The sequence below is a fragment of the Rosa chinensis genome, chromosome 7, assembly GCF_002994745.2.
Source record: "Rosa chinensis cultivar Old Blush chromosome 7, RchiOBHm-V2, whole genome shotgun sequence".
NCBI lineage: Eukaryota > Viridiplantae > Streptophyta > Magnoliopsida > Rosales > Rosaceae > Rosa > Rosa chinensis.
The window spans coordinates 66478592-66492451 of record NC_037094.1 but is presented as its reverse complement, the minus strand read 5'-3'; the positions used below and the strand labels follow the sequence as shown (position 1 = coordinate 66492451).

Genomic DNA, 13860 nt, shown 5'->3' with positions numbered 1-13860 from the left:
AGTAAAAAGCCTTTCTGAGTGACATCTACAGTAGGATTTTCATGTCTTTGCGATTTAATTGCATCAGAAAATGATACTCAAAACCGGAAAGGAATGGGAAACCTGAAGTATGTCAACAGGTTTTGAATGAAATGAATGGTATTGACGTGCACCCATGCACTAAGAAGGTCAACAAATCAAACTTCTTTTACATTGATACCCATTCACTTTTACTTATCGAATATTCTTAGCAATGGTAGTCTATATATGCAACAAGTTCAAACATCCCACCTCTGACTCTCTTGATCTTGTAGTTTTGAGACTCCAAGTTGATAACGAGTAGCATGAAATCTTGGTTATGTATTTTTCTGGTTTTGCTTTTCTTTCGGGGCAAGGAAGCTCTTGTTCCTGGATTGCTCTCAAACAAGGGCAGTCGTAAAACAATGGAGAGTTCTAGACAAATTCTGAAGGCTAGTATCGAAAGACAGAGCGGAAGATATATTGAGTCCAAGCGACTGAGTCCCGGTGGACCTGATCCACGCCATCACTAGTACCTGACAATAAACATCAGAGCCACTGATAAACGTGAGCCGAGGCCAATGAGGCATAAATAAGTACTTGGTTAAGCCTACAAATAGTGCTTGGTCATTAGACTTACTGTAGATAGTTCCCAGCAGCTCAACCTGCAGTAGGGAATGTAACTTTTGTTTGGTGAGTAATAAAGTTCCTGCACTTATATTTGTGTGCCTGCGTACCGTGCTTTAAATGTGATTTTGTGAGGCAAAGATTTATACAATTTTGCTCAATGATAAAAGCATAAGGTTCCTTCAAAAACAGCTCTTATTTGGGCATAATTATAGAATTCAATTATCACCGACAGTTATATTTTTCGATTATCTAATCTGCTAAAGTATAATACCCTTAAAATCAAATAGAGCAAGTGAAGAAGCAGCAAACATTAAAGAGACATATCTAAACTACCTTCTTTTGCATTCCTGCTTCTAAAGGACCTCCACGCCCTCCAAACACTGGGAGAAAAGTGGCCACCTGACACAAATATGCGCTGATAGATCAGTGCATAACTACATCCAAAGATCTTCTCAAGAGCCGACCTGGTAGATCATGTTTTTCACAGCTCATTTAGGAGTATCAGTAGCCAAAACTCGCATGTCGTGGAAACTAACTTTCAGGTTGCCTTTCGCTGTTGCTTTTGAGTTGTGGCACATGTTGCACAATAATTCTCCCTTGATCCAACAGCATCAAAGCTCAACTGGGAATGCCTCCAGTCACTGAAGAATAGTTCAACTGTGCCTTTTAGCTTGGTTTATCTCATAGTTCATTGGAAGAAAGCACAATGAAAATCAAATCTCAGGCACAACTCCCACCAACTCCATTTGTCCAACCAAGGCAAGGGCATTATTGAGCATTCCATTAGTTGAATAAGCAGATAACATGGCATTCCACAGCATGGCATCTTTTTTAACTTCTAAGTCAAACACTGATTTAGCTTCCTTGATACTACCACAATTGGCATACATGCCTACCAAGGCACTTGCAAGCGTACTATCAGACTGATCAAGCTGACTCTTTATGATATATCCATGTAATTCTCTTCCAAATCTCAGAGCTGTCATATCACCACAAGTGAGGAGAAGTATCATCAGTGTGATAGAGCTTGGTTCAAGACCTTCTTCCAGCATTTCGCAGAAAAGTTCAAGAGCTAAGTTCAGCTGCATGTTGTTGACATGGCCTGAGATCATAGCATTCCAACAGATTGTGTTTCTGTCCTCAATTCTCCTAAATACATTCGTTGCTGAGACAATATCCAGACATTTCGAGTACATGTCAACCAATGCACTTGAGATATAGACATTAGGCTCAAAGCCACTCCTCAGCGTGTATCCATGGATTTCCTTCCCTTGGGATAGTAGATTGAGATCAGCACAAGCTGCAAGAGCACCAGCAATAGTAATGGAATTTGGTTGAATTGACTCAGGGAGCACAAAATCAGCAAAGGAACGATCAGATGGGAATTGCATGGTACAGAACAATTTCAAAGCTTCAAAACTAAGCCCAAATTGTTGAAAACCAGAAATTAAAACGTTGAAAGAGATAATATTTGGTTTCAAATCCATCCGGACCATCTCATTAAGCAACTCATATGCCTCATTCTTTTGCCCATTTCTTGCATGGCCAGCCAATATTGTGTTATAGGACACCACATCAGGTTTTAAGCCATGATGATGCATCACCCTTAGAAGCTCTATTCCCTTCTCTGTTTCTCCTGAATTCACATAAGCTGCAATCATCTCATTCCACATTCCAATGCTTTTGGTCTTGGCCATGGAAAAAACTTTCTCCGCATAATCTTTCATCCCACATTTTGAGTACATACCAATCAATGAACCTTCCACATGAGTATTACTGCAAAGCTGACGCTTCAGAGAAAATCCATGAATTGCCCTGCCTAAATTCAGATCTTTCAAGCCTGCACAAGCTGGTAAAATGCTTGCAATTGTAACAAAATTCGGCTCCTCGGGGAAACACAACATTTTATAAAACGCATCCAAAGCATCCTCAAAATATTCATTCTGAATACAGCCCGAAATGACTCCATTCCAAGAATTAACTCTCGGCCTCAACCCTTCTGCTTGCATTGCATCCAAATACCGAAGAGCCAAATCAATCTCCCCATTCTGTGCAAACCCCGAAACAAGAGCATTCCAAGATATCAAATCCCTCTTCACCCCATTCACCTTCATGGACTCAAAAACCTCCATCGCTTCCTCAAAAAGACCCTCATTCATATAAGCCGAAACAAGGGCAGTCCACGAAACCACATCTCTTTCCCTCATTGCGCCAAACACACTCACCGCAACTCCCAAATCCCCACAGTTGGCATAAAAATCTACAAGCGAATTACCCACAAAAACATCCGAATCCATCTCCTTCCTCATAACAAACCCATGAATCATTTTCCCAATCCCCACCATCTTCGTCAGCGCACACGCTTTCAAAAGTGTAGGCACAACATACACATCAGGCACCATTCCCTCATCAACCATCAACCTAAACACCAAGAACAAGTCCTCCCATTGCTCGGCACGACAATACGCACTAATCAAAGCAGCGTAAGTGGGTACAGTTCTCTTAGGCATTTCGTAGAACAGCTTCTGGGCATAGTCTAAAAGCTCATAGTTCTTGGAGTAAAGCATAGCAAGCTTGTTTCCTACCCTACTATTCACTTCAAAAGCATTCAACTTCAAAGCAAGAGCATGAATTTGTCTACAATCAGCTACATGGTTACCTCTAAGTAAAGAAATGCAGTGACTAACCTCAGAGCTGGGTTGAGCTCCTGGACTGTGACTAAAGTCCGAGGCTTTTTTGGCGGTAAAAGCGAGATGGGCTTGTGGGTTTAAGAGTGTGGGGGTGGTGGGAACGTTGGTGGTGTCTGTGGAAGCTCGGAATTTGAATTTGGGTGTGTGAGGATTGATGGGTGGTTGTGAGGGAGAGGGGTCAGTGAAGAAGGGAGTGGTGGGAAGCAAAGCAGAACGAAGAAGCTCCATGGCTGAAAGAGCAGAGTATGTGTTTAAAGAAATGGCTAAGACTGAGGAAGAAGCAAAGGAAATGGATGAGGGTTCAGTGAGAGAAGCTCTGGTGCAAAGGGCTTGTCTTTTTTGGTTTTGAAGTTGAGGATGGGGAAGATGGGGGGTTTTGGCTTGGGTTTTTGCCTCCTCCACTCGAACGGTGCCGTTTATGTGATGTCATAAAGTTTCTTTTTCTTTTTCTTATTTTCCACTTAAAAATGAGATGTTTAAAGTGAGGGCAAATGCAAAGAAGGGATTCTCGTGGAATGTGTATTAGGAACTATTTTCATCTATTAAGTCATTCGCTGATACAATGAAGTGCAGTGCATTTCGGTTCGTTTAAGGTGCATTAATGTACTGTTGCATTGTACAGAGTAGTTTCATTTAGAGATAGACTAGCTCCATGCATTAGTAAACTAATTGGAAACTACTCTACCTTTGTATTGAAATAGTTTACTTCGATATTGGACTAAATTTGTTTGATGCATTGGTATACTAAGTAGGTTTCATCTTTACTTCAACAAGTAGATTACAAATGAGAAGTACGTGATTGGAAGGAGCATATCTCTGATTGATCTCTATCCTACAGGCATTCCATTTATTTCAAATCCAAGTAAAGGGAAAAACAAAAATGGTATTGTTTTCTATAGTCCACTTACCAAGATGGATCATGTTAACTTTCTACCATGTGTGTTACAGATAGAGTGACAGACTTCAAGTTAGAACGACAAATTCCAAGTTGAATTCTTCCTGTTTATTATTCTTGACCCACTGTGCAAGATGAAAGCCAGAGTCTCCAAGGGTTGCTTTGTTGCCATTTTACTATGAGGAAGGAGGAATCGCTCTCGTTAAAAAAACTATTGATCCTCTCTTAATTGGTGAACATAGGTGTGTGATATCCTTTCAAATTCAAGAACCTATTGAACACGTCAAACAAGGTGTAATCCTACATTGAAATTCGTAGATGGTTTCTTTGCAAGTAATGCCCCAATTTTGTTCTGTTCAAATCAATCTATATACAAAAGAACATAATCTCCACTGTTCAAAAGAACCCTGGAAATGTGTCGTCAAATTCTTCCTTCCATCAAACAGTGAACTTGGTGTCATGCATTCCCGTACCCTTCAATCACAAATGAATCTACCAACTTTGCTCTCCCTTCGTTTCTGCAACACCATTGAAAGCCATAATTAGATTGTAAGATCAAATATGGACATAACACATATCATCATAAAGTAATTGATGATTAGCTTAATATCAATCCTAGTTTAACATGGATACAAACAGTAAATCAATACTTGTAACTTAATGAAGCAGTGTATCTATTCATTAAGGTAAGTAATCCTATTCTTAGTCTGCAAGAAAGATTACAATGAAGTGTTACATTAAGAATCTAACTAGGAAACCTAAACCGATATGGATAGCTTTAATGGGAAGCTTCTTGAGGTTTAAGTCACCTATATATACAGATGAATTGGTCCCTGATTACTACCGACGTTTTGCATATTGTTCTGTCCATTGAGAAGCATATTGGTAAGTAACAGAAGGCCATATTCAGTGTTCGTGTTTGCAGCATAAGATGGAATCCATGCCAGTGATTGCTGAAGGTAAGCCTTAATCCCTTTTATGATTGTGTGCATATGTTGTGAGCATGTATATGGTTATTTTACAATTGGTATCAGAGCATAGGCTCACAAGGATCAAAATCGTTTTAGGGTTTTGCAAAACAAACACAAAAAAAAAAAAAAAAAAAAAAGGGGTTTTTGCTTTACGGACCAAGTCACTGATCAGGTAACTGACCATGTAACTGGTCATGTAACTGATCAAGGTAAGTTACTTAAGTCAATTGCTGCATCTGGTTAAATATCAAGTTCACGCTTCCGCTGTGATTTTTAGCAGCAAATTGGGGAAAAAGCAAAAAACAGGTTTTTCTGTGAAATTGATTTCGATTCATAGCATGATAATTGAATTTTGATTGTGCTCAAGAACACTAGTTGCATTCCCGGCGTGCGTTAGGTTAGAGTAGATGGTGACCGGATGAAATTTACAATTTCTTGATTGTTCTGTGGTTTCTTGGAATCGAAACAATTTTGATTGTGCTTGAATATGCATGATGAATTGATTGATGATATGGTATTGTATCTGTGATTGTGTAAAAATTGCATGAAGAACAAAAATCTCCCAGATTTTGTTTACACATTATTAAAATTGACAGATACGAGAGCTTAATTTTCTTACAAGGATGAATCTGGGTAGAATATAAAGTTAAAAGCTCATGGGTTTTGTGGTTTTCTGTTGGCATAAGTGATTATGATGCACAAAGCATTCTTCATTGATGTTGGCAGAAAACGATGATCAGGTAACTGACCAAGTAACTGGTCAGGTCACTGACCATGTAACTGGTCAGGTCACTGACCATGTAACTGGCCAGGTCACTGACCATGTAACTGGCCAGGTCACTGACCATGTAACTGGCCAGGTCACTGACCATGTAACTGGCCAGGTCACTGACCATGTAACTGGCCAGGTCACTGACCAAGTAACTGGTCAGGTAACTAATCAAGTAACTGATCGAATAACAAAACTGAAATTGTGTTTTGTGTTTTAAAACTATGCTTCAGTTTTATCTTCCAAAGAAGTGGTCAAGTATAGTTTTAGAATATAAAACAGCAATATGCATGCTTGATGAAAATAAATACGGATACTTAGAAATTTTTCTTCTGTCTAAAGATGTGGATAAATTTCTTTGGATAACTTATTTTCATTGAATATGGTATATTGATAAAGAACTCCAGGATGTTATGCTTCTGCTCAAAAGTGTTGCTTAACATTGTTTTTGGTTATGGACTGATATGAATGCAAGTATGGATTGTTTAGGTTTTCTGTATGTTCTTGTTTTGGTTGCTTAAAGCTAAATAAAACGCAGAAAACTTAATGTTATTTTCTTTACAAATTAAGAACTCACATGAATTTTTGTTTTGCTCCTTAGGTAACTCCTACATGAACTTGAACAGTGTCTTGATGTTAACTGGAACCAACTATAGAGCTTGGCTTGATTCTGTAGAGAACTATATGGGAATGCATGAGAATATAGACTATTGCTTTACTGAGGATAAGCCTATAGAGTTGAATGAAAAGAGCACCAAGAAAGAAACTGACCTTTACAAGAAGTGGCATAGATCCAATAGAATGGCTAAGAATCTCATTCGTACCTCTATGTCCAAGACTGTCAGGGGAAGTATAGAAGAACCTGAGCTAGCATCAGATTTTCTGGAACTCATAGGTGCTAAGTTTAAAGAAAGTGAAAAGGCAGAAGCAGCTAGACTAACCAAGGAGTTTCATGATTTGAAGTACATGGGTTCAGGGGGAGTTAGAGAACATATTATGAAGATGATCAATATAAATGGCAGACTCAGGGAGCTCTTGATGGGGGTTAGGGATGAGCAGGTAGTGCATTATGCACTTCATTCCTTGCCTAACAGTTTTAGTCATCTTAGGACCAGTTACAACTCTCAAAAGGGAAACTGGACTTTAGATGAACTTATATCCATCTGTGTTGATGAGGAAGCTAGGATTAAGGAAGAAAAAGAACCTGCTACAGCCATAAATCTTATAGAAAAGCCTAAGAAGAAAAAGCCCCAGAACAAGCTCAAGCCTACCAAAGCCATAACTAAAAGTTCAACAGCTGCAGTGGCCAAGGAAAACAGGCCATTTAGGTTCAAGTGCTACTTTTGCAAAAGAGTAGGACACATGAAAAAGGACTGCACCGGCTATAAAAATTGGTTAGCCAAAAAGGGTAAGATTTTTCTAATACAGTTTTTTCTTTAGAAATTAATCTTATAAATGTTGAACCACAGTCTTGGTGGATAGATTCAGGCTCACCTATTCATATTACTAATTCTTTGCAGGGATTCATAAGGAGCAGAATCCCAAAAAGTGATGAAGTGAACCTGTGTGTAGGCAATGGCATGAGAGTGGCAGTCAAGGCTATTGGAACCTTAAAGCTCGATTTAGGATTAGGAAAATTGTTAGTTTTGGACAATGTTTTTTATGTACCTTCCATGAGAAGGAATTTGGTTTCAGTTTCTCTTTTAGTAAAATCTGGTTGTAGACTTGTTATGGATAGTAATGGAATTCTTATTTCTAAAAATTCTGTTCAAATTGGTTCTGGTGTTATTATGAATGATTATTTACAGTTAAATTGTTCAATGGCTCAACAAGAAATTTTACTTGTTGAAAATAACACAAACAGTACTAACACTTTAATAGGTGTTAAAAGAACCAAACTAAATGAAAAGTCTGCATTTTTATGGCATAGAAGACTCGGCCATGTTTCAAAAGAGAGACTGAAAATTTTGGTGAAAAACAACATCCTAAATGAACTTGATTTTTCTGATCTAACAGACTGTGTTGAATGCTTTAAGGGAAAAATAACTAATACTAGAAAGAAGACTGCATATAGAAGCCAAAATTTATTAGAACTCATACACACTGATATATGTGGACCATTTAGGCATCAAACTATCTGTGGGAATGTGTATTTTATCACATTCATTGATGACTTTTCTAGATACAGTTATATTTATCTACTTTCAGAAAAGGCACAAGCATTGAAAGCCTTTCAAATCTTTAAGTCTGAGGTAGAAAATCAACTAGAAAAGAAAATCAAAACAGTAAGGTCAGATAGAGGGGGAGAGTTCTATGGAAAGTACACTGAATCCGGCCAACAAAAGGGTCCATTTGCCTTGCTTTTGCAAGACAATGGAATTAAAGCTCAATACACAACACCCTATAATCCACAACAGAATGGTGTTGCAGAGAGAAAGAATAGGACTCTTTTGAACATGGTTAGATGCATGATGTGTACAACTGGTTTGCCTAAATTTCTGTGGGGTGAGGCTTTAAAAACTGCAAATTATATTTGCAATAGAACACCTAGCAAAGCCATAGAAAATACTGCTTTTGAGCTTTGGTGTGGCAGGAAACCTAGTCTTCATCACTGTCATGTTTGGGGATGTCATGCAGAAGCTAGGATTTATAATCCAAGCTTGAATAAACTTGACCCCAAAACTGTTAGTTGCTATTTTATAGGTTATCCAGATAAATCTAAAGGCTATAAATTATATTCTGCTCATCATTCACCTAGAATTTTTGAAACACATCAAGTAAAGTTTCTAAGTGAAAAAGTTCACAATACAAACCTTGAGGATTTAACCTCAGTTTTTGAGGAAATTGTGTCAGATGAGAATTTAAGTGTAGCATTGCCTTTAGAACAAGATGTAACTGATCATGTCACTGGTCAAGTGACTGACCATGTCACTGACCAAGTAACTGTCCCTGGTCGAGTAACTGACCAAGTCACTGACCATGTAACTGTACCTGATCAAGTCACTGCCCATGTCACTGCCCAAGTCACTGACCATGTAACTGTACCTGATCAAGTCACTACCCATGTCACTGACCATGTAACTACCCAAGTAACTATACCTGGTCAAGTCACTGCCCATGTCACTGACCAAGTAACTGACCACGTAACTGGTCAAGTAACTGAACCTCAAAATCCTCCAGTAGCTCAACCTAGAAGATCACAGAGAGCAAGAAACCAACTTATGGGGGGAAGAGAGTGACTACATTGTTTATCTACAAGAAGCAGAAATTGAAATGGACTGTGCAGAGGACAATGATCCAACTACATTTAATCAGGCCATTGAAAGTAGTGAATCTCATCAGTGGCAGCTAGCAATGGAAGCAGAAATTGATTCCATGAGCCAAAATGCAGTTTGGGAATTAGTTGAACCTGACCCAAAACAGAAGCCTATAGGTTGTAAATGGGTTTTCAAAACCAAAAGAGATGCAAATGGCAATGTAGAGAGACATAAAGCAAGGTTAGTTGCCAAGGGTTTTACACAGAAGGAGGGCATTGACTTTACTGAGACTTTTTCTCCAGTTTCTACAAAAGACTCGTTTAGGATAATCATGGCTTTGGTGGCTCATTTTGATATGGAGCTGCACCAGATGGATGTTAAAACAGCTTTCTTGAATGGTGAACTAGATGAAGTGATTTATATGAGGCAGCCAGAAGGTTTTGTGCAAGCTGGAAGTGAAAACTTAGTGTGTAAATTAAGAAAATCAATTTATGGCCTTAAACAAGCTTCTAGACAGTGGTACAAGAAATTTGATTCTGTGATTTCTACTTTTGGATTTACAGAAAATCTTGTTGATGAGTGTGTTTATTTGAAGACTGTTGGGAACAATTTTATTTTTCTGGTACTCTATGTGGATGATATACTTTTGGCTAGCAGTAACATTAAATTGCTTAAAGATACCAAGAGTTTTCTATCAAGGAATTTTGACATGAAAGACTTAGGAGAAGCATCCTATGTACTAGGTATTGAGATTAAAAGAGATAGGGCACAGAGACTACTTGGTTTGTCTCAACAGAATTATGTTACCAAAATTTTAAAGAGATTTGGTATGGAGAAGTGTGCAGCTGGAGAAGTTCCCATGTCCAAAGGAGATAAGTTAACCAAGAAGCAAAGTCCCAATAGTGATGTTGAGAAAGAAAATATGGAGTCAAAGCCTTATGCCAGACTTGTAGGAAGTCTCATGTATGCACAAGTCTGCACTAGGCCAGACTTGTCTTTTGCAGTAGGGATTTTGTCAAGATTCCAATCTAATCCAGGCCATGAACATTGGGTAGCTGGGAAGAAAGTGTTGAGATACCTGCAGAGAACTAAAAGCCATATGCTAGTTTATAGGCAAGTGGAGGATCTGAAACTCATTGGATTCTCAGACTCGGATTTTGCAGGGAATTATCCAGACTCCAAGAAGTCGACTTGTGGATATGTGTTCATGCTTGCAGGAGGTGCTATTGCTTGGAAAACCATGAAACAAACACTTGTTTCAACTTCTACTATGCAAGCTGAATTTATTGCAGTATATGAAACTGTGTGTGAAGGACTTTGGATTAGGAATTTTCTCATGCAGACCAAAGTATTGAGTCACATTGTGGCTGGAACACTTGTGATTTATTGTGACAATGAGGCTGCAGTTTTCTTTAGCAAGAATAGTAAAAGGTCAAATAATTCTAAACACATTGATCTAAAGTATTACAGTGTTAGAGAAAGAGTAAAGCATGGTGAAATAGCTGTTTTGAGTATTGACACAAATTCACAGCTAGCAGATCCTTTCACCAAGGCCTTGTCAGTAGCAGCATTCCAGAAGCATACAACAAGCATTGGAGTTTTAGCTAATCTAGATGCTTAGGTTCAGTAGAGAGTTAGAGCAGTTGGAGCAATTTAAAATTCTAAGGTTTTTTGAGTTCTTGTATTTTAGTTGTGATCTTTTATTGTTTGTTTATCACAACTTATTTGTAATGAAAGTTTTGATTATCAATAAAATTTTGAGGTATTTCCAGTTATGATTTTGCTGCAGCTTTATTGTTTTGTTTTGGAAATTATCATCTTGTCTTGAATATCATACTTGCTATCAGATGGCTTAAATCATGTATAGCATGATGTTGAGGTTCAAGCAATAATTTTAAGCCATCAGTGTTCAGTAAATTTGCTTGAGTTTCTGGTTTTAGAAACATAAAGTAGGACCTAATATATGTTTACTTGTTGATACACATTAACATATATTGTATCATTTCTGGTTTGACATATGTGGATTGCAGGAGCTTATGTTTGTGGTTTTGAAACTCTGCATTTTTGTTAAAATGTATACTGTTTCTTGCTCTGCATAAGTAACTGTGATCTGACCATGTTGGAATGGATTTTCGATTTGAGTTTGTTATCTGGCGCGCACTTCAGTAAGTTAAGTGGGTTTTGATGTTCTCTGGTGCAAATCATCAAGCATGATATGTGTGAGTCCAAGGGGGAGATTGTAAGATCAAATATGGACATAACACATATCATCATAAAGTAATTGATGATTAGCTTAATATCAATCCTAGTTTAACATGGATACAAACAGTAAATCAATACTTGTAACTTAATGAAGCAGTGTATCTATTCATTAAGGTAAGTAATCCTATTCTTAGTCTGCAAGAAAGATTACAATGAAGTGTTACATTAAGAATCTAACTAGGAAACCTAAACCGATATGGATAGCTTTAATGGGAAGCTTCTTGAGGTTTAAGTCACCTATATATACAGATGAATTGGTCCCTGATTACTACCGACGTTTTGCATATTGTTCTGTCCATTGAGAAGCATATTGGTAAGTAACAGAAGGCCATATTCAGTGTTCGTGTTTGCAGCATAAGATGGAATCCATGCCAGTGATTGCTGAAGGTAAGCCTTAATCCCTTTTATGATTGTGTGCATATGTTGTGAGCATGTATATGGTTATTTTACATAGATATCTCAAATTACAAATCCCTACTTCTTGCATGAATGACTGAACAGGAATGCATGATGACTCGCAGCTCGCAAGTATGAAGAGACTGGATTATGAACGTTTAAAGTAACCAAGCCCTTTCACATTTTGTCCTCAATGATAAATAAGCTCCCATATATTATGGATTCAAAACCACCACCAGAGTCCTAGAAGTGATCCTACAGTGTCCTAAAATAACCTTCTTCTTTATGTTTGTAGAGAATCTCAATCTCATACTGAAAGTTATGAAAATGACAAACAAAAGTATGCAAATCAAGAACACATGACTATTCGACTATTCCAAATCCATCTATGCAACTACACTAAGAAACAGAACAAACTGAGATCACCCAACTCATTTCTATCTTTGTTTCTCAATGCAATGGAACAAATGAAGAAACTTTAGCTACAAACTGAGAGTTCTCTAACACCAATTTCTGTGCTTGACCAATTTTATGTTTGTTTGCTTATCTCAGAGCAGCGACTCAAAACCCAAAAGAAAAGCATTAAACTTTGAAGTAAAGATTACCATTCAGAAGCTGAATTCTGGGTTTCCCATGTACTGTAAAACTTGGAAAATCGACCACGATTTGCGGGTTTGGGATTGACGGGCTTCTTTTTCAACCCGAAAATCTCTTGAACAAGAGGAACATGAACCAAAACCAGCTTCCACGCCAAATACCAACCTGTAAATCCACGCCAAGAAATCACAAATTACTAGAATTCTCTCCGACCCAGATCCTCAATTCAACTTCTGAATTCCAGAAGTAAAAGAAAAACGAATTCAATGGTGAAAAAGGTTAGAGGAATAGTTACCGGAAGCAATGAACAAGACGACGAGTGCGATTGCGAAGAGAGGGCGAAGAAGGAGAAGGGTGAGATAGTCCCAGGTAGAAAGAGACATCTTATTAGAAACAAGACGATCGAGCTCAACGAGTCTTCGATTGCTTTGGTGACCGAGGATGACTTGAAGTGAAAAGTACGCTTTCTACTTCTTGGGCCTGAAAGTGTAATTTGGGTTGAGGAAGATTCGTTTTTTATTTTTACTAATAGTGAGCCCAGTTTGTTGCTAATAGTGATTGTGTTATGTTTAGGGGCCCAAACCGGAGGAAGAGATAGGGCTCGACTCAGTTTGTAAAACTGCGGCGGTTTGGCTGGACCGTCAACCGAGATGCGGCTGGACTGTGGTTGTGGGATCTCAGGAATCCAAGTTATCGGTTGACCAACAAATGTCGGTACATGTTTGTGGTCGAGATCGCATCATTCAACAACGACGCAAAAATCACGACATGTGCAAATTCTGTCGCTTGATAAAAAATCAAGTAAGAATGGAAGAAAAAGAAGGAATAATAATTTCAGCGGTTAGACGAGCTCTATAGGAAAGTCAAACCGACGGCTACACTGCATTGTCGTCAGCAATATCAATCATTGCATCTGATTTTTTGGTGCCAAACCAATTGTACCTACCACCTAGGGTAACCCAAAGTAATAGATTACCCGAAAAGTAGAGTACATACATTTTGGTTCCTCATTATCATGACCCATGTATTGCCAACATGCTTTGTTAGGAAATTTCCTCTTCATATGCTATAATCGAGAAATAAAACAAAAATTTGTACAATTTATCACATTGTACACTAGTCAAGTACAATATACTATCTCTCGGTAAATATTTTGCAATTCAATCGATTAGAAAATGTAAGTGAAATTCATTATAAAACACATTATCCCAGCGAAATAAAAAAATAACAGTACCAATTCTTTTAAGCTCTTTTACATCTACCCGCAACTCAACCCTAGGAAAAGACGTTTACAGTCAAACTCATCCTAGACGTTTAGGAAAAGAGGTTGGTGACTTTAGTTAGCTATGAAGTATGCTGGCTTCCTCTAACCAGACTTTTCTATTTTTTTAAAATA

The 13860-nt window shown here is 38.0% G+C and overlaps 2 protein-coding genes across 9 annotated transcripts; both read right to left on the bottom strand.

The window, feature by feature from the left end:
• Nucleotides 1-103: 103 nt before the first annotated feature.
• On the bottom strand, nt 104-3775 carry LOC112175786 (pentatricopeptide repeat-containing protein At1g19720). Of its 8 annotated transcripts, none has more exons than XM_040510929.1 (3): nt 961-3775; nt 638-738; nt 104-555 (listed from the first exon to the last, which is right to left on the bottom strand). In XM_040510929.1, exon 1 carries the CDS (start codon nt 3543-3545, stop codon nt 1341-1343), a length of 2205 nt encoding a protein of 734 aa, XP_040366863.1. In that variant the 5' UTR covers nt 3546-3775; the 3' UTR covers nt 104-555; nt 638-738; nt 961-1340. The 8 variants fall into 8 exon arrangements, with proteins under 8 accessions (XP_040366863.1, XP_040366862.1, XP_040366861.1 ...); XM_040510928.1 differs by having other exon boundaries at nt 104-533; XM_040510927.1 differs by having other exon boundaries at nt 638-726.
• A 684-nt stretch (nt 3776-4459) lies between these two features.
• On the bottom strand, nt 4460-12923 carry LOC112180077. The gene is made up of 3 exons (XM_024318590.2): nt 12760-12923; nt 12473-12629; nt 4460-4730 (listed from the first exon to the last, which is right to left on the bottom strand). Coding segments are annotated over exons 1-3 (246 nt in total). The 5' UTR covers nt 12848-12923; the 3' UTR covers nt 4460-4729.
• Between the last annotated feature and the right edge of the window lie 937 nt (nt 12924-13860).

What these genes read in the sequence shown, in the direction of transcription:
- LOC112175786 (XM_040510929.1), bottom strand. Translation starts at nt 3,545, where the DNA reads ATGGAGCTTCTTCGTTCTGCTTTGCTTCCCACCACTCCCTTCTTCACT.
- LOC112180077 (XM_024318590.2), bottom strand. Translation starts at nt 12,847, where the DNA reads ATGTCTCTTTCTACCTGGGACTATCTCACCCTTCTCCTTCTTCGCCCT. An exon ending in CGTCTTGTTCATTGCTTCCG is followed by an intron (nt 12,630 to 12,759) that starts GTAACTATTCCT and finishes GTGGATTTACAG; the next exon opens with GTTGGTATTTGGCGTGGAAG.